The 23,793-nt window shown below is 37.9% G+C and overlaps 1 protein-coding gene across 1 annotated transcript in view; it reads left to right on the top strand.

Annotated features, from left to right (window-relative positions):
* LOC150074942 (uncharacterized) overlaps positions 1-23,793 on the top strand; it is a 503,230-nt gene that overhangs the window by 178,573 nt on the left and 300,864 nt on the right. The window contains exon 10 of the mRNA XM_090388998.1: positions 14,444-14,615. Coding sequence (XP_090245124.1) covers positions 14,444-14,615 — 172 coding nt within the window. The remainder of the gene's footprint in view (positions 1-14,443; positions 14,616-23,793) is intronic.

Here is a 23,793-nt window from a genome sequence, read left to right as displayed (position 1 = left end):
CTTTACCCCTGTTGGTAATTACGTATTTAAGTAAATCCTACATCAGTACACTGTGTAGGATTTACTTAAATCCTACACAGTGTATGGTCACCTAGTGGTTCCTTTATCTGTAAATTCTTAATGCATGAATGATCACTGCTGATAATCAGATCAAGTCTGTTACTCTCTCTTTTTGCCTCTCTAACATTCTGCTGTAGAAAACACTCATCCAATAAATCCACAAAAGCCTTGCTAACGTGCAAGTGACAATCCACAAGTTCTGGGAAGTTAAAATCCCCCATTATAAGATACTCTGATTTATTGGCCCACTCTATTGCCCTGTGTAATTGTTCATTGTATTCATCAGAGTCAGGAGTCCTATAACAAACTCCTACACTCATTTCTGCTTTCCCAGTGCTTATGTCACACCAAACTGACTCAACATTACACTATCCATCAGTGTCAACTGGATGCACTTCCTTTGATGTTGTGTGTTTCTTAACTTACAGCTTAATCCCTCCTCCTTTTTTATCCTGTCTATCCTTTCTATACAAACTGTATTCCCCAAATTCCAATTCTGCATCCCTTATATCTGAGCGACACCACGTCTCTGATATCCCAACACAATCCACCTTGGTTGTCTTTAACCATCACTTCAAATTCATCAGATTTATTTACTATACTCCTGGCATTGGTGTACATGAAAGTATACATGCAGCTGTTCTTACTCTTAGTTACTCTGACACACACCCCGCGTATTTACGTGCTTCATGACTCCCAACAGTTCCTGAAATTCACAGCAACTTTCTTTCCGGGCTGCTGCTCATTCCAGTGGAAGCAGTACAAGAATCATTTCCACCTCTGTCTGTGGCTACTGTTAATCTATTAGTGTGTGAATCCCCCCCCCCAAGCTAGCAGTTTGCCGACCCACCTAACATTGCCTCGATATCATCAGCAAATATTCTTGCACCCTTTCTATTTAAGTGTATCTCATCCTCTAGAAGCAATCTCTCCTGTTAACAAGCACAGTCCATGCTGAGAAAAATTCTATCCCTTGACCTGTATTTGCTAAGTAGATCCACAGATCTCCTACACTTAATGTAATCAGTGCCCTTAAAAGATTATATCTGCTCTACAACATCATCAACTTTTGCCCCTGGCAGACTTCCATTCTGGTTCTATTCCACCTATCCTTTTTTTACAATATATTTCCCATAATATGAGTCACCGACAATAACTAGCTCCTGTGAGACCAGCACATTCTGCCCTGAAGATTGCCGCTGTATTGCCTCTTGCACAAGAGGATGCTCTGGCATTGAGTTAGGCAGCTGAGAGCTTGATGGGGTCCCCCATTTTAATTCCTTTGAGGGCGTCTACAAGCTCTTATAGACACCCAACCATTGGAACTCTGAGTTGGCACCTAATTTGTTCACATTCTCTGCACCTAGCACACAAAATCATCCTCCATGGCTAGATCATATCTTGTTTGAGAGAGATCTGCAAACATGCTGCATTTTGCACATTTTTTTTTAGACTGTGATGCATTGAAGAATCGCCCCCCTTCGGTTCATCCCTGAACAATAGCACTTTTGCTACTTTGCGCATGTTGCTTTGCTGCTCTAGTTTGGGGCGTGATTTCCATTTAAATGCAATTCAATTAACAATAAAAATTAAAAGGATTTATAAATTTAATTGTCAATACTATACTAAGCTAACAGATTCCTACTACAGTGCTACATATTACTCTGTCTACTTTTGCGTTATACCTTACACTATCAAGTTCGAGATATACGTTACTCTATTCCATATCAATACTACAACAATGGTGCCAAGTTTTGAATGGTACAAGTTTTACTGATATTAAGTAATAATCTACAAAATCTCTGTCTAAGTTAAAAATAAACTAAGTATCATAACTAGGAATATAAAACTACTTATAGCAAATAAATTAATATGCCAATTAAGTCAAAAAAATGGTAAAAATTTAAGAAAAGCTTCTCTATTAGCTGGACCCAGTGTGGAGTTGGAAGAAAATTTTGTGGCTCGATCTCCGGCTCTTTTAATTTATCAAATGTTTGGCCCCAGCTCCGGCTACTTTAGTTGATCAAAATCTTGATTTGGTTTTGAACTGTTGACATGAGCAATGATCATGCCCAACTGACAAGTGAAAATGCTGTTGGAACATTATGTGCTGTTGGAAAATGCTGTTGTTCGTTCATTAACTTAAAGGTCACTTTAAGTTAATGAACAAAAGGAACAAAAATGAATGAATTATGAATTGAAAACAACCTTGTTGCATTTTAGGGAAAAAACATTGATTTATATTTGCCACATAAAAACATGCAAATTAACTTTAATTCCCTTAAAAACCGAATTTTAAAATTTTTAATTATTTATAGCAATTTGTTCTTAAGACAAAATTGCCTCAAGCAAGTCCTCTTTCATTGATGCTTTAAAATCTGATTTAATGATTTTTAGAGCTGAAAATAAACTTTCTACACTGGCTTGAGTTGGGGGCAGTGCAAACACCAGTTGTGCAACATCTCGTATGATTTTAGGGTACTTTAATATTGTATCTTTTACTGACATCTTTGATTGACGATCAATTTTTTTCAACTTCAGTGAGGGACACATACTTCTAACCTTGAATTTATTCAATGTACTAATAGCAGTAACATGTGGTATGCCTTTTTCTAATTCCAGCCGACAGCCTTTTGAGCTATGCTGTTTGTCAATAATCTTTTTGAAGTCAAACTCTCTTCAGAATTAGTCTTTTCAAATCTTTTCAGAATTAGTCTTTTCAAATCTTTTCAGAATTAGTATTAGATGATCATGATGGTGGATTGCTTTGTATTTCATTTCGTGGGGCTGGGCATTCTTGAGGGTTTCTTATTCTGAGCGTTATATCACATAAAGCTTCCTTTAATTTGCTTTATCATCCGTCTGTTAATAAAAATATCTGTGCTTGAGATCAACATAAATGCTAGCTAATATTACATCATTTTCCAATAAAGATTTTTCCTTAATTTCCATGGAGGTCATGACACCTTCAGCTATGGGACCATATATCTTGGAGAGGCAGTAGATCAGAGGCTTTCATTCCTTTAGGAACTGACCAGGAGTCAAGTCTTCACCTTGAATTTTCTTTGTAGTAGTAGTATGTGGTTGGTAAAGAAAGTTTTTGTGTTTCTGCACCTGGTTCCACAGTGCTGTTAATGTTACTTCAGGGTTGGCCATGTCAATACAAAGGTTGGCAGGGTTGTTAAGGACACTAATGACAAAACGCTGCTGCAAAAGGATCTAGAAAAGTTGAGCAGATGGGCTGAGAGATGGCAAATGAAGTTTAACATTGACAAATGTAAAGTACTGCATATGGGAAGCAGCAACCCCAGAGTGATGTAGCAACTCTGTGGTACTACACTGATAGTGGTAGAGAACGAAAAGGACCTGGGGGTAATTGTGCAAGCAGATATGAAGTTTTCTGAGCAGTGCAGACGGTCTGCAAGAATAGCTCATAGTGTCTTGTCAATGATATACAGGAATTTTTCTAGCAAGGAAAAGGAGGTGATTATCCCCTTATATAAGGCAATGGTCAGGCCACACCTTGAGTACTGTACACAGGTCCACAGGGCTCATTTTAGAAAGGATGTAGAGCTGTCGGAACGAGTACAGAGAAGGGCAACAAGATTAGTGAATGGAACAAAGAGTTGCTCTTATGAAGAAAGGCTTAATTTTTGCAAATTACAGTGTCTGGAGACTAGGCACCTGCGAGGTGATCTGATTTAGGTGTATAAAGCCTTGAATGATTTGAGCATGCTTAATGCTGATGAAATTCTTCCTCTTGCTCAGAATAATCATTTGAGAGGGCATAAATTCAAATTGAGGAAAGACAGATGTAGGATAGATGTGAGGAAGTTTGCCTTTAGCCAGCAGGTAGTTGGATGGTGGAACAGACTTCCATCCTTTGTTGTGGAAGTTGATAGCCTAAACAAATTTAAGGTTGAGCTGGACAGATACTTGGAACGAACAGAGGGGTGAAATGGGAGCGTGTTTTTTTTTTTTTTTTTTGGCTGATGTTAAAAAAAATTTGGCTAATGTTAATAAGGATATGTATGTACAGTATAAGGATAAGTGGATGCGCTGTGTCTTATGTAAGGCAGCCCATAAACATTAGTTCATCTCAGCCATTGTTCTCTGCAATGATATACAAAACTCTGTACAATGGCCAGAAATGAGTGTAGTGCTGTGTTTGCATAGTGTGTGTGTGTGTGTGTGTGTGTGTGTGTGTGTGTGTGTGTGTGTGTGTGTGTGTTTAGTTGTTTCTGGCTATTTAGCTACCAAGAAGCAGCAATCAACAGGAAGGCTGCTTCCCAGTACTTGTCCATGCCACAAATTTCAATTCCAGTAAGCGGTCCATCATCATATGTGCTACTTTTCCACCATGCCGTTTAATTATTGCTTCTATTTTTGTCTTTCTAGCAGCTAGTACAACCTGTCTCACCTTACTTACAAGAGCAGTTGCATGTTTATTTTCTAAGCCATCATGAATTGCCAGCTATAAAGTATGAACACCACAACGCATGTGCTGGACTCTCGAGAGACTTGAAGTTTCATCCATGATGTCACATAAATCCAGTTCTGCTTCTACGTCATCATCCTGTTCTAATTCTGGAGTCTCTCCACTTGATTCATCTCTTACACTTTTATCAACTTTATTGAATCACCTCTCTCTCTCTCTCTCTCTTGGTCTTTATTTAACTTCTCATTGGTACTTGACATGGAGGCATTATCAATCACAATGCTCAATACATGCTATTTTCTTATTTCTAACTCTTGCAGAATGCGTTTCACTAGTTGATGAAGGTACTCACTTGTATGTTGGGCATATGTTAAAACACTGATTTTATTGGTCATAGTTTTATTAATTTTTGCTCCACAAGTCAAAATCTTGGCATGTGCAAATATATTATTTATCATCTTCAGTGACCATAAAGTATTCAAATTCATTAGACTTTGTTCTAGATCCTTTGTTCATTGTAGAGAGCTTCCACACATTTGACATTTCTGAAAAAATAAAATGAGCATTATTCGAAAACCACTCACTGGTTTAGACATTAAAAAAAAAAAAAATATATATATATATATAGTAAACAAAAAAAAGAGGAAAATGAAACTACACAATAGAGCATCAAAGCATATAACATACGTACCAACCTCATGATTATGACTGACCACGTTAGTTGGAGCCAAGGAGCCAGTTTTTTTTTTACTGGTTCCAGCTCCATAGAAACCTCTGGTTGGAGCCATAAAAACTTTGACTGCACAGAGCTAATCTTGTTCCCACTTGATATAGATGTAAGAAAAAAAAGAAGAAAACTGACTTGAGTAAGTAATACGAAGGTCTTTGAGATAACAGAAGAGGAGAAAATGCAGTATGTACTGGAACTTAAGAACAAGTTTGAACTTCTTTAGACTTTTCAGGACCAAGATATCCACAAGGAATACAACTTTCTGAAAGTAATAAAGCCTGAGAAACCTATGGTAAAAAGAAATCTAAAGAAGAAAATATTTTATCAAGAAACACTTCTCATGATGAACCGAAGATGACAAATGAAGAGCAAGATAAACACTGACAAGGACAAAATTGAGTATACTGAGTTATGCAAAGCCATTAGAAAGTGACAGAGAGGATATAAGAAGATTAGCATTAGTAAAGGCATATGATGCAAGAAAGCAAGCTTATGCAGCATCAGCCAAAAAGAAAAAAAAAAAAACTTCACCCCTCCCTTCGTTCGAAATACCTGTCCAGCTGAGCCTTAAATTTATTTAGGCTATCAACTTCCAAAACAAGGGATGGAAGTCTGTTCCACCAACCAACTACAAGCTAGCTAAAGGCAAATTTCCACACATCTATCCTACAACTGTCTTTCCTCAAATTGAATTTATGCCGTCTCAGGTGATTATTCTGAGCAAGAGGCAGAATCCCATCGGCATTGAGCATGCTCAAACTATTCAAGGCTTTATACACCTCTATCAGATCACCTCGCCGGTGCCTAGTCTCCAGACACTGTAATTTGCAAAACTTAAGCCTTTCTTTGTAAGAGCAACACTTTGTTCAATTCACTAATCTTGTTGCCCTTCTCTGTACTCGTTCCAGCAGCTCTACATCCTTCTTGAAATGAGGCCTCCAGACCTGTATACAGTACTCAAGGTGTGGTCTGACCATTGCCCTATACAAGGGAACAATTACCTCCTTATCCCTGCTAGAAACATTCCTGCATATCGACACCATGAGCTACTCTTGCAGCCCATCTGCACTGTTCAGAGAACTTCATATCTGCCTGCACAATTACCCCAGGTCCTTTTCGTTCTCTACCGCTGTCAGTGTAGTACCACAGAGTTGATACTACTCTACAGAATAGATTTAACACAAGAAAAATAGAACAAGCATTAAGTTAAAACAAAGGACCTAAATCAGCAGCCATGAGCAGTAATACAGAAAGACAAATGATACCGAAACTGAAGAATAGCGATGGTGTACTTATAAATAGCAGAGAAGGCATAATTCAAATAGTAGAAGACTACTATAAAGAATTATATCAGGAGCAAGGGAAGAATGCCAGCAGTGGGGAAGATAATCACAAATTATCAACACATACATCATACCTGATATCCTTCCTGATGAGGTAGAACATGCATTGAAGAAAATTAAGAATCAAAAAGCCCTGGGTGAATATGAAGTTACTACACAGTTGTTAAAATTGGGAGGAAGAGACATGACACAAACTGGCAAGACTCTTCACAAAATACATTAGGCCTAAGGAGTGGAATAATGCTATCATAATTTTGCTGCATAAGAACGGAGGTAAGTGAAATTGGAAATTAGAGACCAATTAGCTTGTTATTCCACATCTACAAATTGTTCACAACAGATTGGAAAGAATATTTGACGAGAATCAACCGAAAGAGCAAGCTGGCTTTAGGACACGATTCTCAACTATGGGTCACCTTCACATAATATTGCAGCTAATGGAGAAAGCAAATAAATATAAAACACCATTATGCCTGGCATTTGACTCCATACAGCATAAGGCAATGTTTTGGGAACTGGAAAGACAAGGCATAGATGCCCTAAAAATTATGATATTGAAGAAAATATATGAGAATGTTACCTTCTTTATTAGATTAGACAAAGATAATGCAAATTTAAAATTGTGAAACGAGTTCGACAAGGAGACACAATATCTCTGAAGTTGTTTATTGCTGCCCTCGTGGAAACTTTCAGGAGATTAGACTGGTTGCAGAAAAGAGTCAGTGTGAATGGAAAGTGTCTAAACCATTTACGATTTGCAGATGACATTATGATCATAATCCACAATCCCAAAGAATTAGAGGGAAATCTTAATCAGTTATGCAGAGTTAGTAAGGATTCTGGACTAAAGATGAATATGGCTAAAACAAAAGTAATGATGAAAAGGTATGCCACAGAAAGGGATATAGTCATTGAAGGAGCAGTAAAAGTTGGATTCATATACTTATCTGTGACAGGTCATTAGCTGTAATAATGATAAATGGCTGGAAGTTAAGAGAGGGATGAATATCGGATTGGATAGCATACCCAAGTCACATACCCAATTTTTTTTTTATGTGAACCCCCAAACACGAGAGGTATTAGAACCAATAGTACTTAGTACCGTGCTTGGGTTGGAGGTTGAGAAGATGAAAGAAGATATTTGTTGACATTGGACTTGAACTTCTGTAGATTGTAATTTTCAGGAAACACGTATGAAGGAAGGTTGTTCAAGAAAACGGCAGTTGAATGAATAAACGAGGAAGATGAAAAGTTGGTTCTGTGGGTTTTGAAGTTGGACAGTAAATGGATGTTGGCTGGTGGCAGCACGTGTTCGGACTGTTTTGAAAGAGAGAGAGGGAATTCGTCATCATCATCAGCCATTTTCAATCCACTGCAGGATGAAGGCCTCTCCAGCAACTTTCCAGTTCCTGGAAAGTTGCTGGAGTGGGAATTAAAGAAGCCAATTCAGAAGAACAGTGCCAATGGAAGTATCTGTAGAAGAGGCATGCAGCAGAAACAGTACGTCTATGAGAAAGCGAGTGGAGAGACCCTGTTAGAGATGAATCATTAATTAATCTAACTGCCCTCTTCTGAATGGAATCAAGAAGCCTGAGAGAGGTTTTGGGGGCACCACCCCAGATGTGGGAACAATATTCCATGGCAGGGCGAATTTGCGATTTATACAGAGTGAGCAGCTGTTTGGAAGAAAAGTAACGCCAAGAGCAAGTAACGCCAGAGGAAGCAATATTTGTAATGTGCTTATGCCAAGAGAGATTAGAAGTCAGGGTAATCCCCAAAAGAGATATATCATTTTGCCTAGAAATCAGAGTGTCACTAAAGATAAGCATAGGAGCAGAAGAATCCTTTTTGCGAGATATAAGACAAGACTGAGTTTTAGAAGGGTTGAAATCAACTAAGTTGTCTTTGCCCCACTGGAGAATTACCTGAAGATCGGCATTTAAGGAATTGGCAGCAGATTTTCGAGAAGTTGAAGCTGATTGAGCAGGACAAGGTTTCTCAAAATGGAAAGTTGAATGCAATGTGCTATCATCGGCAAAACTATGGATAGGATTTCCAGTCAATGGAAGAAGGTCATTGATATACAAGAGGAAAAGAGTGGGGGAAAGAACTGAACCTTGGGGGACACCGGCATTAGTGAAGAAGTTAGAAGACAGAGAGCCATCTACCATCACCCTCAGTGAGCGATCAGAGAGAAAACTGGATGACCAATTACTAAAAACAGTTGGCAAACCATAAGATGGAAACTTGTTTAGAAGACCTTTATGCCAAACACGATCGAAAGCCTTTGAGATGTCAAGAGCAACTACTTGTGTTTCCCCTAACCTTTCCATTGAATTAGTCCATAAATGGGGAACATAAGCCAGAATATCACCAGTGGAGCGACACTGACGGAATCCATACTGGCGATGTTGATCAGACGGAAGGTTTCTAGGTAGTTTAAGAGTTGGCAGTTAATTGATTTTTCCATTACATTAGAAAGAGTAGAAATAATTGCAATGGAACGATAATTGGATGGGAGGGATTTGTCCTCCATTTTAGGAACTGGCTGGATATGAGCAAATTTCCAAGCAGAAGGAAAAACACCTTTGGAATAAGAAAGTGAAAAAAGTCGACTAAGAATAGGAGTAAGTTCAGGAGCACAGGTTTTGAGAACAAGTGGAGAAATACCATCAGGACCTGGAGCTTTCTTAGCATCAAGATTCATCAAAATCCTTCTGATATCCTTTTGATGGAAGACACAGGAGGCATTGAATGGAGCGTGTTGGGAATGGTGGGAGGTTTTACCAAGGTCATATTAATACATGAGCTGGAAGAAAAATGGGATGCTAGCAGGTCAGCTTTATCCTTGGCTGAAGTGACAATAGAACCATCTGGTTTGACAGAGGTGGGAGCAGAGGTGGGCAAAAGTTGCGGCCAATAGCTTTGGCAAGAGACCAGAATGCTCGGCTAATGGTAGCCGACCAGAATGCTCGGCTACCATTAGGGCAAGAAGCAAGTTTTCTACTCTTAGCCTGTTCAAACTCTAGTTTGGACTGATTAATAACTGCTTTACAATTGTTGTGAGCTTTGGTGTAGACTGAAAATGAAACTGAAGAATTAGAAACAAGCCAATTACAATATGCAACATTCTTCTCTTGAACAGCCTTAGCACATTTATTGGAAAACAAAGGTTTAGATAAAGGACGAGATTTTAAAGTGGAGTGTGGGATAAAGGATTCCATTCCTGCAAGAATAATTTCACTGACACAATCTGAGCAAACGTTGACATCAGAAGTTTTGAAACAGTAATCCGACCAAGGAAAAGAAGAAAAGAAGTCTCACAGATCATTCCATTTTGCATTCTTGTAATGCTAAACAACACGAGGTTGAGAATAGCCATGAGATAAAGGTTCCATTGGAGAAGAGACAATCACCAAGTTGTGATCTGAAGTGCCTAAAGGACCTCTCACTTCAACCGTGTGCTTAGAAGGGTTGTTTTTGAGAAAAAGATCAAGCGTATTGACTGTATGATTAGGATTGTCCTATATTCTTGTAGGTAAATGAACAATCTGTGCTAGGTCATTAGTAATTGCAAAAGCCTCAGCATATCGACCTGCTGTGTCGGTGACTAGAAAACGGAAGCCAGCTGGAGTTGTGAACATTAAAATCACCAAGGAAAATTACCTCACTGTTAGGAAAGTTGGACTGGAGAAAGTCAATTCGCAAAGAGAGGAAGTCATCAAAGAGCTCCAAGTGATTAGTGGAGTTGGGAGAACGGTAGAGACAACAGATGAATTTGACACAATGAGGTAGAGAGATTTTAAGCCAGAGAAGATCAAAGAGAGGAGATTCCAAATTGCCAAGTCTCTGACAAGGAATATCAGAACGGACATATGCACAAGTACCACCTTTGAGGCGAAAGGAATCATACAGCGAATAATTTGGGCATCTGGGATGAGCAGTAGCTGAATCGACCGATAACTGAGATTCTGTCAGAAAAAGTACATGGGGTTTGGCAGACTGCAAGTGGAAATGGACATCGTTGAGATTAGAATTGAGACCACGTTTATTTGTGAAATGAATTAAGAAGTGCTTGCGAGGTTTAGATCTTTTTGCAGATAAGCTTGCTCTATTAGTTTGACAATTCATGGTGTATTCAATAGTAAGAAAAAGTGGGTGGGACATGCTGTATGAAGTAATGAAATTTTTGGATATGGCGTACACGTGGTAAGAATATACCCAGATGCTTGATATAATGTGGCCTCGACAATGCTCCCCGCATACACATTACTCGGACTCCCTCCAGTCACTATCTGGCAGAGTAGAAGGTAGCAAGATTATACACTAGCTGATCCAGAAGCCTCCTAGAGAGTTACCTATATGTTCAGTCCAGTGTACTAACTAGCGGCCGGCCTGCGAACACCGTTTTAGAGCTGTACCCTCGAAATGTAAGGAATATTGGATCTCGCCACGACGTTCATCATAACCTCAAAAGTCATCAATCATACTGCATGATGTGTACTGCAATTTGTCTGAAACGTAAAATAATGAACCAATGTTATACTCTCACTACCATGATTTATGGAAGTGAAACTTGGGCACTCAACAAAAGAATGGAAGAAAACTGAAAACTTCAGCAAAGAATGGAACAAATTATGTTAGGAATCAGACTGTTGGATAAGAAGAGAAATACATGGATTAGTCAGAAAACACAAATAAAGGACATTCTTATCAAAACTAAAGAACTAAAATGGATTTAGGCAGGACACATAGCTGGAAGACATGATGACAGATGGACTAAGAAAATAACAAAATGGTACTCAAGAGGAGATAAAAGAAAACCTGGAAGACAACAACAGAGATGGACAGATGAAATTCACAAGTTCGTGGTTAGTAAATGGATGGCCATTGCACAAAACAGAAGAAACTAACTAGAAAGTTGCTGGAGAGGCCTTCATCCTGCAGTGGATTTAAAACGGCTGATGATCGTAGCATGACCAGTAGCTCAGAAGAATATTAGGGTTTAAATTGTAATAAATAAGCATTTTGAAGATTTTAATCAGTTTTGGCATATCTTTTGTATTTTCTCATATTTTTGATTAGTTAACATATTAATTTGTGTTTAACAAATAGATTAAATAGGCTTAGTAGGATACGTTAGTGTATTTTTTAAATTTAGCTAATGACCTTGTAAGTTACAACTTGCTGCTCACACTTATCGTATGTGTTTTGCCTGGAATATCATAGTGTAAACAGTAGCGCAGAAGAATAGTGGGCTTTTAATTGTAATAAATAAGAATTTTGAAGGTTTTGATCACTTTTTGGGCATATATCTTTTGTATTTAGTTAAGGATATAACTAATTTAACATTGTGATTTTTACGATATAGCGTAAGTTAATAACATATCTTGAATACGTATTACTGCATTAACTTAGTATAGTATTGTTTAGTCAAGTATGGTATAGTAAATTAATCAATTAAATTCATTAACCTTATTAATTTTCATTGTTAATTAATTAAACCGTATTTAAACAGAAATCGGGCTCCAGACCAGAGCAGCAAAACAACGTGCACAAAGTAACAGGAGTGCTGTGGCTTGGAGAACCAAGGAGGGCGATTCTCCAACACATCACAGCTTAAAAAAATGTGCAACTTGTGAAATGTTTGTGGAGTTTTCTGGAACGGGATATGATATTGCCAAGGGTGATGTTGTTGTCTGTGCTTAATGTAAGCAATGAAGAAGTTAGCCGTCAGCTCAGCGTTGTTTTTGACATTTATGAGAGCTTAAAGAACAGGGTAAATTCCCTTAAATTGGGCGACCTATTAAGCTCTCAGCTGCCCACATCAGTTCCAGAGCTTGCATTTGATCATCAGCAACACAGTGGCAATCTTTAGGGCAGAATACGCTGTCTCAGAGGAGCTAGTTATTGTTGGCTATTGTCAAGGAGATGGGAAATATATTAATCAAAAAGAATAGGTGGAATAAGACAAGAGTATGTCTTCCAGGGGCAAAAATTGATGATGTTGTAGAGCAGATATCATCTTTTAAGGGCACAAAGAGCAGTATTGTTGTACATTTCAGCACTAATGACATAAAAAGTAAGAGCTCCGCAGACTTACTTAACAAATACAAGTCAATTTTGAAAAAAGTCACAAGTTAGGGTTAAATTTGAAAGCGTCTGCAATTCTGCCTAGACACGATAGGACGAAGTATATGATGAGAGCCTTGTCAATCAATTTGGCCCTGGAGAGATTATACAAGGCTCATGGGGTAAAATTTTTCTCAGCGTGGTCTGTGCTTGTTAACAGGAGAGACTGCTTCTACAGGGATGGGATACACTTAAAAAGAAACGGTGCAAGAATATTTGCTCATGCTATCGAGTCAGTGTTAGGTTGGTCGGAAATCTGCTTTCTTTGAGGGGGGGGGAATTCACAGACTAATAGATTAGAAGTAGGCAGAGGTGAAAGTGATTCTTGCACTTCTGTTGGAATGAGCAGCATTCCAATAGAAGCAGCCTGGAGAGCAAGGGGTAGGCTGGTGATTTCCAGGGCTGCTGGAAGTCATGGAATGAGTAAATATAAAGGTTGTGTTAGGATAACTAAGAGTAAGAACAAGTGTATATATATATATACTTGCATGTACACTAATGCTAGAAGTTTAGTAAATAAATTTGATGAATTTTAGGTGCTAATCAACACATCAAAGGCAGACATTGTTGAGATTTCAGACTTGGTCTCGCACAGATATAAGGAATGAAGAATTGGAGTTTGGGGAGTACAACTTATACAGGAAGGGATGAGGGGTTATGCTGTTAGTTAAGAAACACAAAATCTAAAGAAGTTCATCCAGCTGACATGGAGGCGCCTCCGTAGCCAGGTGGGAAGGAGCAGTAGTGTGTAGCACACGCTTCTTGATTCAACCGGGGTTCGAGCCCGTCACCACCAAATACGGAAAGGTCAGGGAATGACCACCGCATATCCCCGAGCAATATGGCCTTAGTTGCTAATGCTCCTAAAAACCAAAACAACAACAACCAGCTGACATGGGTGGACAGTGCAATAATGTTGAGTCAGTTTGGTGTACATAAGCACTGGAAAAGCAAAATTGAGAATAGGAGTGTGTTGTAGGCCTAATGACTGATGAATACAATGAAAAACTGTACAGAGAAATAGTGGGCCGGTAAATCCGATTGTCTTATAATGGGGGATTTTAACTTCTGAGATATTGACTGGAACTTGTCGATTGGCCATTTGCACACTACCAGGGTTCCTATCCAGCTTCTTATATCTGTTAAGGAGGATCATCGTTATCTATGCATTGTTATTTGGTCAGTTTGGTTTTTATCCATGTTTTCTTGTGTATTTTCATTCATGTATTTTCAAATATCATTCCTCTTATTACCAGTTCATTAAATATGCAAGAGTTTTAAATGTTTTTCCATTTTCAATTTCCTCTCCTGTTCCAGATCTTCAATAACGGTTAGTATATTCATTAGTATATATCCCTGCAATTTATTTTATTTCTTATTCTTTGTAGCTGTTCATAGAAAACATCTCTTCAGTTTCTGCCTTGTTTACATCAGTACTTAGCATGAATGCTACTCCCTTCCTTTTGTTCATCATTCTCATTTATGTTTCCAGAATAAATTATGGATTTGTCAGATGTCAGCCTGATTTTGTTATATATTAAATAAATAAACAAATAAGTAATCATATCTTTACTTACATTTTGTGTTTTCAGTATTTCAGCAAATAATACTATGTTAATTGGATTTGCAGTACAATTCTTAAAATTACTCAGTTTTTGTGTTTAGTCCTTTATATACTTTTGTTTTGTTTTGTTTATGTAGCTGGATTAATAGTATAATAACTGATTCTCTTCCTTTTAGTTTCTGTTTTTGGATAGAGATGCTTCTGTGACAGAGAGCACACATCTGTCACCATTTCATATGGCAGGTGAAAAGGAATCACAAATAGGCAAAATTATTGAAACCAACAGCAGAGTCACACCTGGAGGAACAATTATTACCACTACTACCATAAAACGCATACCACAAGAAGGCAAGTCTCTTTCATTGTTTTTATTTTGCAGTCAGTTCTTGCTGTTATACCAAGTGCAAATATTAAAGGGAGTTGGATTTAAAAAGAAATTGCATATTTATTTCTTCCAGATGAGCAAGTTTATTAAAGTTTAATAAAAATAGTGATATTCACAAATAGTATTTTTTCTTTTTTAAATAAAACTTTTCTTCTTGGTGCTATAGCATGTTTTCAATTTAGTCTTGTAAGTTTATTTATATAAGTCAATAACCTGTTTACAGGTGTTTACATTCTGAATTTAATAGATTTGATAATAGAGCTATTAAGTGCTCGATAATTCCTATATTCTGTTATATTATGAAAACAATAGGGATTATTTTTGATATAGGATGCTTCTTTTCCAACCAACTCTCCTAGTCCAACGTGCTAACAATTCTTTGTAAAGGCGATATAAATTTTACAAAAAATGTGAAACATTTTCCTCACTGTTCAGACCCCTCGTTCTCAATATTGAGTGCTCAACCCAACTTCTGTCTTCAAACACCATACCTCTTGCTGGCAAGGAAACCATTATGTGGATTGACATTAAAATTAAATTCAAGGTCTAAAAAGCTTAATGCTCCATATTTATTAAGCTTTTTAGACCTTCAAAATTTAATTTTAATGTCAATCCACATAATGGTTTCCTTGCTGGCAGAGGTATGGTGTTTGAAGACAGAAGTTTGGTTGAGTGCCCAATATTGAGAAAGAGGGGGAAAAAATGTGAAACATCTTCCTCACTATCAGAACACTACTGTTCTGACAGTGAGGAAGATGTTTCACATTTTTCATAAAATTTATATCACCTTCACAAAGAATTGTTAGCACGTTGGACTAGGAGAGTTGGTTGGAAAAGAAGCATCCTATATCAAAAATAAAGGTAATCCCTGTTGTTTTCATAATTCTGAGTTTAATGTATGAAAATGATGTTAACATCAGTTCTAAAACTCGTAAAAGAAAACCAAGTCTTGTTACCGTTCTCATTTTCAGTAACAACCAAACTTCTAACAACAAAATGCAGGTCCTTTTCTATTTTTTTTTTGTTTGTTTTAGGGTGGAAATTTCTGGTGTTTAGGTTCTACTTCATTGATGGAGACAGTTTCCTCCTGATTTGTGCAGAATCATGAAATTGTACTCGTGTTGTTAAATCTCTCTCTCTCTCTCTCTCTCTCTCCCTCTTTTTTTTTTTTTTTTTTTTTTTATTAAATATTCCCAGTAGCATGGATGTCTGTTTTCTATTTTGTTGTGAAATGAGCACAAAATACCCACCTTTCTTAAATGAGGAATCCTCTCCTTCATTCAAGACAACTAACTTATGTGAAACTTTGAAACAACGATTGATTGAACAGTTTACAAAAAAATTAAAACTTCACATCTTGATAGAGTGTTATTGTAACCAGAGGAACAATGAAATTTTGTAACATTATTATAATATGCTAGTAAATTCAGGGAACTTATTTGGGATTGATGTAGGATCAATGGATAGACTGATTTTTAAACTGTCTCTTTTATAGCATGAATCCTATTTTAAGTTCAAGAAAGAGACTAAACAAAGGAAAATGCAATTTTTGAAAGAGATTCAGGAGATTAGAAAAGATCAGCAAGTGATCTTCGAAATTCTCTTGGCAATTGCAGCAAAAATGACTGATGTTCAGCAGAAGTCCTTTTCAAAGATATTATCTCATGTCCACATGAGCTAGAACTCCCTTTGCTTTGTGTGATCTAATCCTGGATATTATGCAAAAACCAGGATATAAATGATCACCTGACCAAACTGTCTGAGAAATTTGCCTCCATATATCAAAATTGCAAAGTTAGTGAGTGAGAGGAATGGAGAGAAGAGCAGAACATATATAAACAGATATTGGCAGTTACATCCAACTAGAGTGGTAGAATACAACTACTTTTGTAGTTGTATTCAAATTGTATCCAAAAGTAATATCCATTTTTATCCAGAATACAAAAGTAAAAAGTAGTTGTGTAGTAGTATTAGCCACATAATGCAAGGAAACCGCAGGCTTTTGCTGCACTGGCTAAAAAAAATGCAAATGATGTGCTTTCCTCCTCACATAGGTAACTATTCAGTTGACCTTCAAATTTCTTTAAACTGCCAATGCAGAGTCATATTGTTCCAGTAATCAACAGTTCTCTGGCTAAGAGAAAACTTCCTACAACCTAGTTTAAACTTCTTCCCATCCAACTTGAATTTATGAACCCTAGTTCTGGAATTCTTTATAACAATGAAAATTTTACCATCATTCATTTTACTTTCACCTCTCAGAGCCTTATACTCTATCAGATCTCCAAGGTATCTAAGCTCTGCAGCCCACACATTTGGAGTGTTTCCTCATATGGACATCCTTAAGCCAGTCTCGCCAAGCATGTTGCCTGTCTTTGGCCTTTGAAAGAAGCTTGATGTCTTTTTCAGGTGCAGTCTCCATAACTGGGCAAGGTATTTCAAATGCAGTATTACAATTTCCATATACAGTGGGATTATGATCCCACCCCCTCCATCTGTACTGGATATTGTTTGATAAAACATTGATAGGACACCATCAATGTGAGCAAGTCCTATCAATGGTTTGATAAAACATTTCATATTTGCCCATCATAACTCCCATATTCCTTTCTGCAGAATATTACACTACCAAGGTAGGAGTAACTTTTGTAATATTTTTTGTTACTACTGGAGAATTTTTATCAAAAAAAAAAAACACAGAGAAAAATCAACAAATACATTAGCCAGTTCTGATTCTAAAGGTAAATAAAAAGTTTGTCTTTTTGAGGTGCAGTCTCTATAACTGGACATGGTTCCAAATGTTGTCTTACAATTTCCATATACTGTGGGATTATGACACCCCCCCCATCTCTACTGGATATTGTTTGATAAAACATCGATAAGACACCATGGGCTTTTCTGGCTGCCTGTTTACACTGCTCAGAACTTCATATTTGCCCATGTTATAACTCCCAGTTCCCTTTCTGTGGATAATTGTACTACTAAAGTTGGAGTAACTTTTGTAATATTTTTTGCTGTTACTGGAGAATTTTTATCTAGAAAAAAAGAACAGAAAAATCAACAAATTTCTGATTCTTACACTTTAAATGTAAATAAAAAAAAATATATATATCATGTTTCTCGAAGATGAAAAATTGAATATTGTTTGATTTATTCAAGTGCCTTAAGTTTATAGCCATTACAAACTAACTTATCTGTAGTTAATGTGGCCCACTTTGTTTTGGACACATATAGTTGATAACCTTAGAAGATAAAAAAAATTATTTTCCTCGTTGAAAGTGTGTTCTTTTTCCCACGACTCACTGTAACTGTACATGATTTCCCGACCAGCAAAATCAAATATAATTCAGTATTTTATTCTTTTAAAAGAAGATATTATTTCTTGTCTGCATAATTTATATTTGGGAGGCAAAGGTCAGATTAGTGTTTCTATGAAGCTGGACTTGTGTAAAATATATTGGAGAACCATAGACTCGTCGTGAGGGGCAATTTTAAAAATAAATACCTTTTTCTTAGTTCATAAGTTAGAAGGTTTGTAGTGATATTCTCCTTCAGCACTACACTTCAGCTGCATCTTCATGTAGGTTGTGAGTTTTTTTTGGGATTTTCAAATAATATTAAATAAACTGATTCTAACATCCACAAACAAGTACAACAGAGTAGAAAAGTTAAACATTTTAACAGAGTAGAAAAGTTAAACATTTTAACAATCTACTAGATGATTTTAATATCTCATGCACAGACTACCATTAAATATGTGGTAAATTCTGTCAACCACAGTGAAAACAATCCTAATAAGAGCAAACAAACTTTTGTAAATCTAACTTAAGATAAGCTTTGCATACACAAGCATGAGAAAAAATTGAGGGGGTAGCTCTGGCCAGACTGTGGATAGGGCACACTTGTAACTCCTTCTTTTCTCTTGAAGGCCTGAAGATCCCTACAGTGTCAGATCTTTCATACAGTTTTAACTGTCAAATATTTGCTTGCTGAATTCAAGGAATCTGAACCTAGAAGACATTGTGCTTTTAAAGTAACAAGTAGCAGTGAACACACAGTCATCCTCAAAAATCTCCTGGATATCTCTTTCTCCAGATATTTAAATGCCATTAACCATTACCACATACTCATATCTTTACAGTTTACATAAATAGTTGAAATGAAAGCAGTGTGCAAAGTTTAGAATTTATTTATTATTATTAGTTTGAAATTCATACATTTGCAGACCTGTTTCCTCTGCTTCTTCCGTGATTGTAATTCTGCTTTATGCTCACAAAAAATACCAAAGGGCCCAGCTAATAAACCAAAACAGCTACAGCAGGTATAATTTTTGGACTATTAGTAATAAATAAATTCTAAATATATATGGACAAAGTTAGTTCATTTTAAGTATTTAGATAAAGATAACTTAGTATCGGTAAGGGTATCCAATCCACGTGTTACAAGTTTTGCAGCTCCACTGAACAAGAAGGTTTTTTAGTCATATTTAGCCGCTTTATTGACCAATTGTTATATTAAATTATTTTCTATAAGTAGATTATAGATCTAGTCAAGATCCTTGGTTTATTCTGAATTGAGTTAGCAAGATTTTGGAAGTTAATTAATACTCAAGTGTCCGTATATTTACCGTTCGTAACTTGCCGCCATTGTTATATGATACAACGTTATATCCCGAACTAGATAGCATTAGCTTAGTACAGTATATTATATAATATTGTCAATTAACCAGTAAAATCTATTAATCTTGTTAAACTTCATTGTCAATTAAATTGTACTTTTCAACTAAATACATATGACTTAGATTTTAAAAATGTAACATAATTAATTAATACATAACTTGATACGGAAGCTATATAAACAGAACTCGTAGATAATACTCGATACTGAAAAATATATGTATAGATATATGGTGTTGTAAGAGTGTTGGGATACAAGTTTAGGATTATAATTTTGTACTAAAATTGAAATTTTATTGAAATCATGACTCAGACCAGAGCAGCAAAACAAAAGGCTGAAGCTAATGGGAGTGCTGTGGCTCAGGGGAGACAGTTGCCCTCTGAATCACAGCCTTTTAAAATGCACTGCTTGCTTGATGTTTGTGGAGCAGTCGGGTACGGGACATGATATTGCCATTGGGGATGACTTTATGTGTGCATGCGATGTAAGGAGTGTAAAGAAATCAGACGACAACCCAGCTTTGTTATGGGCCTATATGAGAGCTTCAAGGACAGGGTGGATGCCCTTGAAGAATCTAAATTGAGGGGCCCATCAAGATCTCAGCTGCCCACATCAACGCCAGAGCTTGCACTTGATCATCATGCAACACAGTGGCAACCCCTAAGGCAGAATGTGCTGGTCCCACAGGAACTAGTAGTTTTTGGTGACTCTGTTGTCAGGGAAACGGGGAACATGGTATGTAAAAAGGATAGGTGGAACAGGACCAGGGTATGTCTGCCAGAGGCAAAGGTTGATGACGTTGTAGAGTGGATATCATCTTTTAAGGGCACAAAAGGTGATATTGTTGTACACATTGGCACTAATGATATTAAGAATAGGATACCGGTAGAATTACTTAACAAGTATACAGGTCACTGTTGAAAAAGAGGAGTGAATTAGGGTTGAATTTGAAAGTGTCTGCAATTCTGCCCAGGCACGATAGGAGGGAGTATATGATGAGAGCCTTGTCGATCAATTTGGCCCTGGAAAGATTTTGAAAAGCTCAAGGGGTAAAATTTTTTTCAGCCTGGTTTGTACTTGTTAACAGGAGAGACTGCTTCTACAGGGATGGGAGGCGCCTCCGTAGCCAGGTGGGAAGGAGCAGCAGTGCGTAGCACATGTTTCTTGATTAGACCGGGATTCGAGCCCGTCACCACCAAATACGGAGGATGCGGAAAGGTCAGGAAATGACCACCGCATATCCCGGAGCAATATGGCCTTAGTTGCTAATGCTCCTAAAAACCAAAAACAACAACAACAGGGATGGGATACACTTAAATAGAAAGGATGCAAGAATATTTGCTGATGCTATCGAGGCAGTGTTAGGTGGGTCGAAAAACTGCTAGCTTGGGGGGATACAAGGACTAATAGATTAACAGTAGCGAAATTAACAGAGGTGAAAGTGATTCTTGCACTGTTTCTATTGGAATGAGCAGCAGCCTGGAAAACAAGATGCAGGGAATTTCAGAGACTGCTGGGAGTCATTGCAGTACAAGTAAACACATGGGTTGTGTTAGGGTAGCTAAGAATAGGAACAGGTGCATATATACTTGCATGTCTACACCAATGCTATGAGTTTAGTAAATAAATTTGATGAATTTGAGGTATTGTTCAAAACATCAAAGGCAGATATTGTTGGGATATCAGAGACGTGGTGTCACACATGTATAAGGAATGCAGAACTGGAATTTGGGGAGTACAATGTGTACAGAAAGAATAGACAGAATGAATGGAGGAGGGGTTATGCTATTAGTTAAGAAACACACAAAATCCAAGGAAGTGAAGCCAGTCGACATCGCTGGACAGTGCAATGTTGAGTCAGTTTGGTGTGATATAAGCATTGGGAGATCAAAATCGAGAGTAGGAATGTGCTATAGGCCTAATGACTCTGATGAGTATATTAAGAAACTGTACAGGGAAATAGAGTGGGCCAGTAAATCAGGGCGCCTCCGTAGCCAGGTGGGAAGGAGCAGCAGTGCGTAGAACACGCTTCTTGATTAGACCGGGGTTCGAGCCCGTCACCACCAAATACGGAGGATGCGGAAAGGTCAGGGAATGACCACCGCATATCCCGGAGCAATATGGCCTTAGTTGCTAATGCTCCTAAAAACCAAATAACAAACAACAACAACAACAAACCAGTAAATCAGAGGGTTTTTAATTTCCCAGATGTTGACTGGAATTTATAGGTTGGTCACTCATACACTAGCAAGGCTTTTGTGGATTTATTGGATGATTTTTTTCTACATCAGCATGTTCAGGAGGCAACTGGAGGGAGTAATACTCTTGATCTAATTATCAATAGTGATTATTCATGCATTAAGAATCTGCAGATAAATGAACCACTAGGTGGCAGTGATCACAGTGTGCTGAAGTGGGATTTACTCAAAGAGGTAACTACTATAAGGGGGAAAGGGAAGGTTTTTGCTTTTTTAAAGGCGACTACGATGGTCTGAGACAGTATTTACAATTCTATACAGTGGGACAAACTGATGATGTTACTAACGGCAAATTCAAAATGGGAAGCATTCAAAGAATTTATCTTGGAAGCTACTAGGCTTTACATACAACTAAGAAATATTGTTCGAGGTTTAGGCGGCCACCTCCGTAGCCAGGTGGGCAGGAGCAGCAGTGCATAGCACATGCTTCCTGATTAGACTGGGGTTCGACCACCAAATACGGAGGTTGCGGAATGACCACCGCATATCCACCGAGCAATATGACCTTAGTTGCTAATGCTCCTAAAAACCAAACAAACAAACAAACAAAGTTTAGGCCTAAATGGATGTCAGATGAACTAATGAGACATATGGCAGAGAAGAAAAATGCATGGGATACATATAAATTAATGGGTGACATGGAAGCTTATGATAGATATAAGCTGGTTTGTAAGCAAGTCACAAAGGAGATTAGGCAGGCAAAGGCAGACTATGAGAAATTCTTGGCAAAGGATGCAAAGAAAAACGGAAAAGAATTCTTTACCTATGTAAACTCTACAAGGAAAGGGATGAATCAGATTGGTCCACTGGATATTGATGGTTCAACTGTTGATGATCCTGCTCAGGTGGCTAACAAACTAAATGAGTATCTTGCATCTACATTCACACATGAGGAGTTATTCGGGAAGGGGAATTCCAGAGGTGAAGTAAACTCTAGCAGTGAACTAGATGATTTTGTAATAACTGAGAGGAAAGTGGAGGAGAAATTGTTGAGGATAAACATAAAAAAGGCACCCGGGGTGGATGGGATCTCTCCAGTTAGTAAGCAAACCCTTAGCCATAATTATGAGAGCTTCTTTGGACTTAGGGGAGGTACCCATAGACTGGAGATGTGCAAATGTGACCCCAATTCACAAAGGAGGATTAAAGGCTGCACAAGTAATTGTAGACCTGTGAGTTTAACTTCTGTTCCAGGAAAATTAGGCAGGCAAAGGCACTCCCACTCCTGACCACTCGGCCTCCGTAGCCGAGTGGTCAGGAGCGGGAGTGCAGTAGCACAAGCTCTTTGAGTAGACTGGGGTTCAAGCCCCTGACTGCTGAATACGGTCGATCTGCCAACCCGCACTGGACCAGCGTGGCAGATTATGGTCCATTTCCCTCAGCATGAATTGTTGAGGAGGCTTCCATCCTGCAGTGGGTTGATAATGGCTGCACTTTACCTTTTTTTCCAGGAAAATTAATGGAGTGCACTGGTTAAAGAAGCACTGCAGGATCATCTAGACAAGACTTCAGTTATAGCTCGGATACAGCATGGTTTTGTTAAGGGAAAGTTTTGCCTGACCAATTTGATTGGATACCATGATGCAGTTACAAAAGAACTGGATGCAGGGAGTAACTTTGATATTATATATTTGGATCTTAGAAAGGCTTTTGATACTGTTGCTCATGGAAGACTGCTGCAAAAATTGGAGCAGTGTGGCATTGGAGGCAAATTGCTACTATACTCGGTCGACTTAGTGAGAGAGGGGGGAGACTGAAGACCGGGGGGAAACAGATAGAAGAATAGGGACGATGGAGTAGGCATCCCCAAAGAGGTTAGTGGAGACGAGCCCCACCAGGCGAAGTATGGGGGATAGGCAGGGAGGAGACAGAGATCCGTCTTCTCCCTCCCCTGCCTGGGGTTGGGGTTTTAAAGAGAACCAGGTTAGAGTACCCAGTTCAGGTCGCCAATGGCATGTTGGTAGCAAAGCCGTAGAATCCAGTGTCGAATCCAGAATGAAGGTCAAGCTGCCCATCCCGCTCTGGGGGTGGGATATGTTAGCTGGCAGTGGGGAACCCACCAGGCGAGGGGGGGTAGGGGAGAGACACATTTACTTCATTCCTAATCTGCATTCTCACTCTACTTGCATTTTTTTTTTTTATTATTATTATTTTTTTATTTATTATTTATTTTTTTAATACTTTTTTCTTTTTTATAATTTATTTT

Source organism: Mastigoproctus giganteus, chromosome 14 (genome assembly GCF_048544385.1).
Source record: "Mastigoproctus giganteus isolate SK-2022 chromosome 14, ASM4854438v1, whole genome shotgun sequence".
NCBI lineage: Eukaryota > Metazoa > Arthropoda > Arachnida > Uropygi > Thelyphonidae > Mastigoproctus > Mastigoproctus giganteus.
This window is presented reverse-complemented; position numbering and strand designations above follow the sequence as displayed.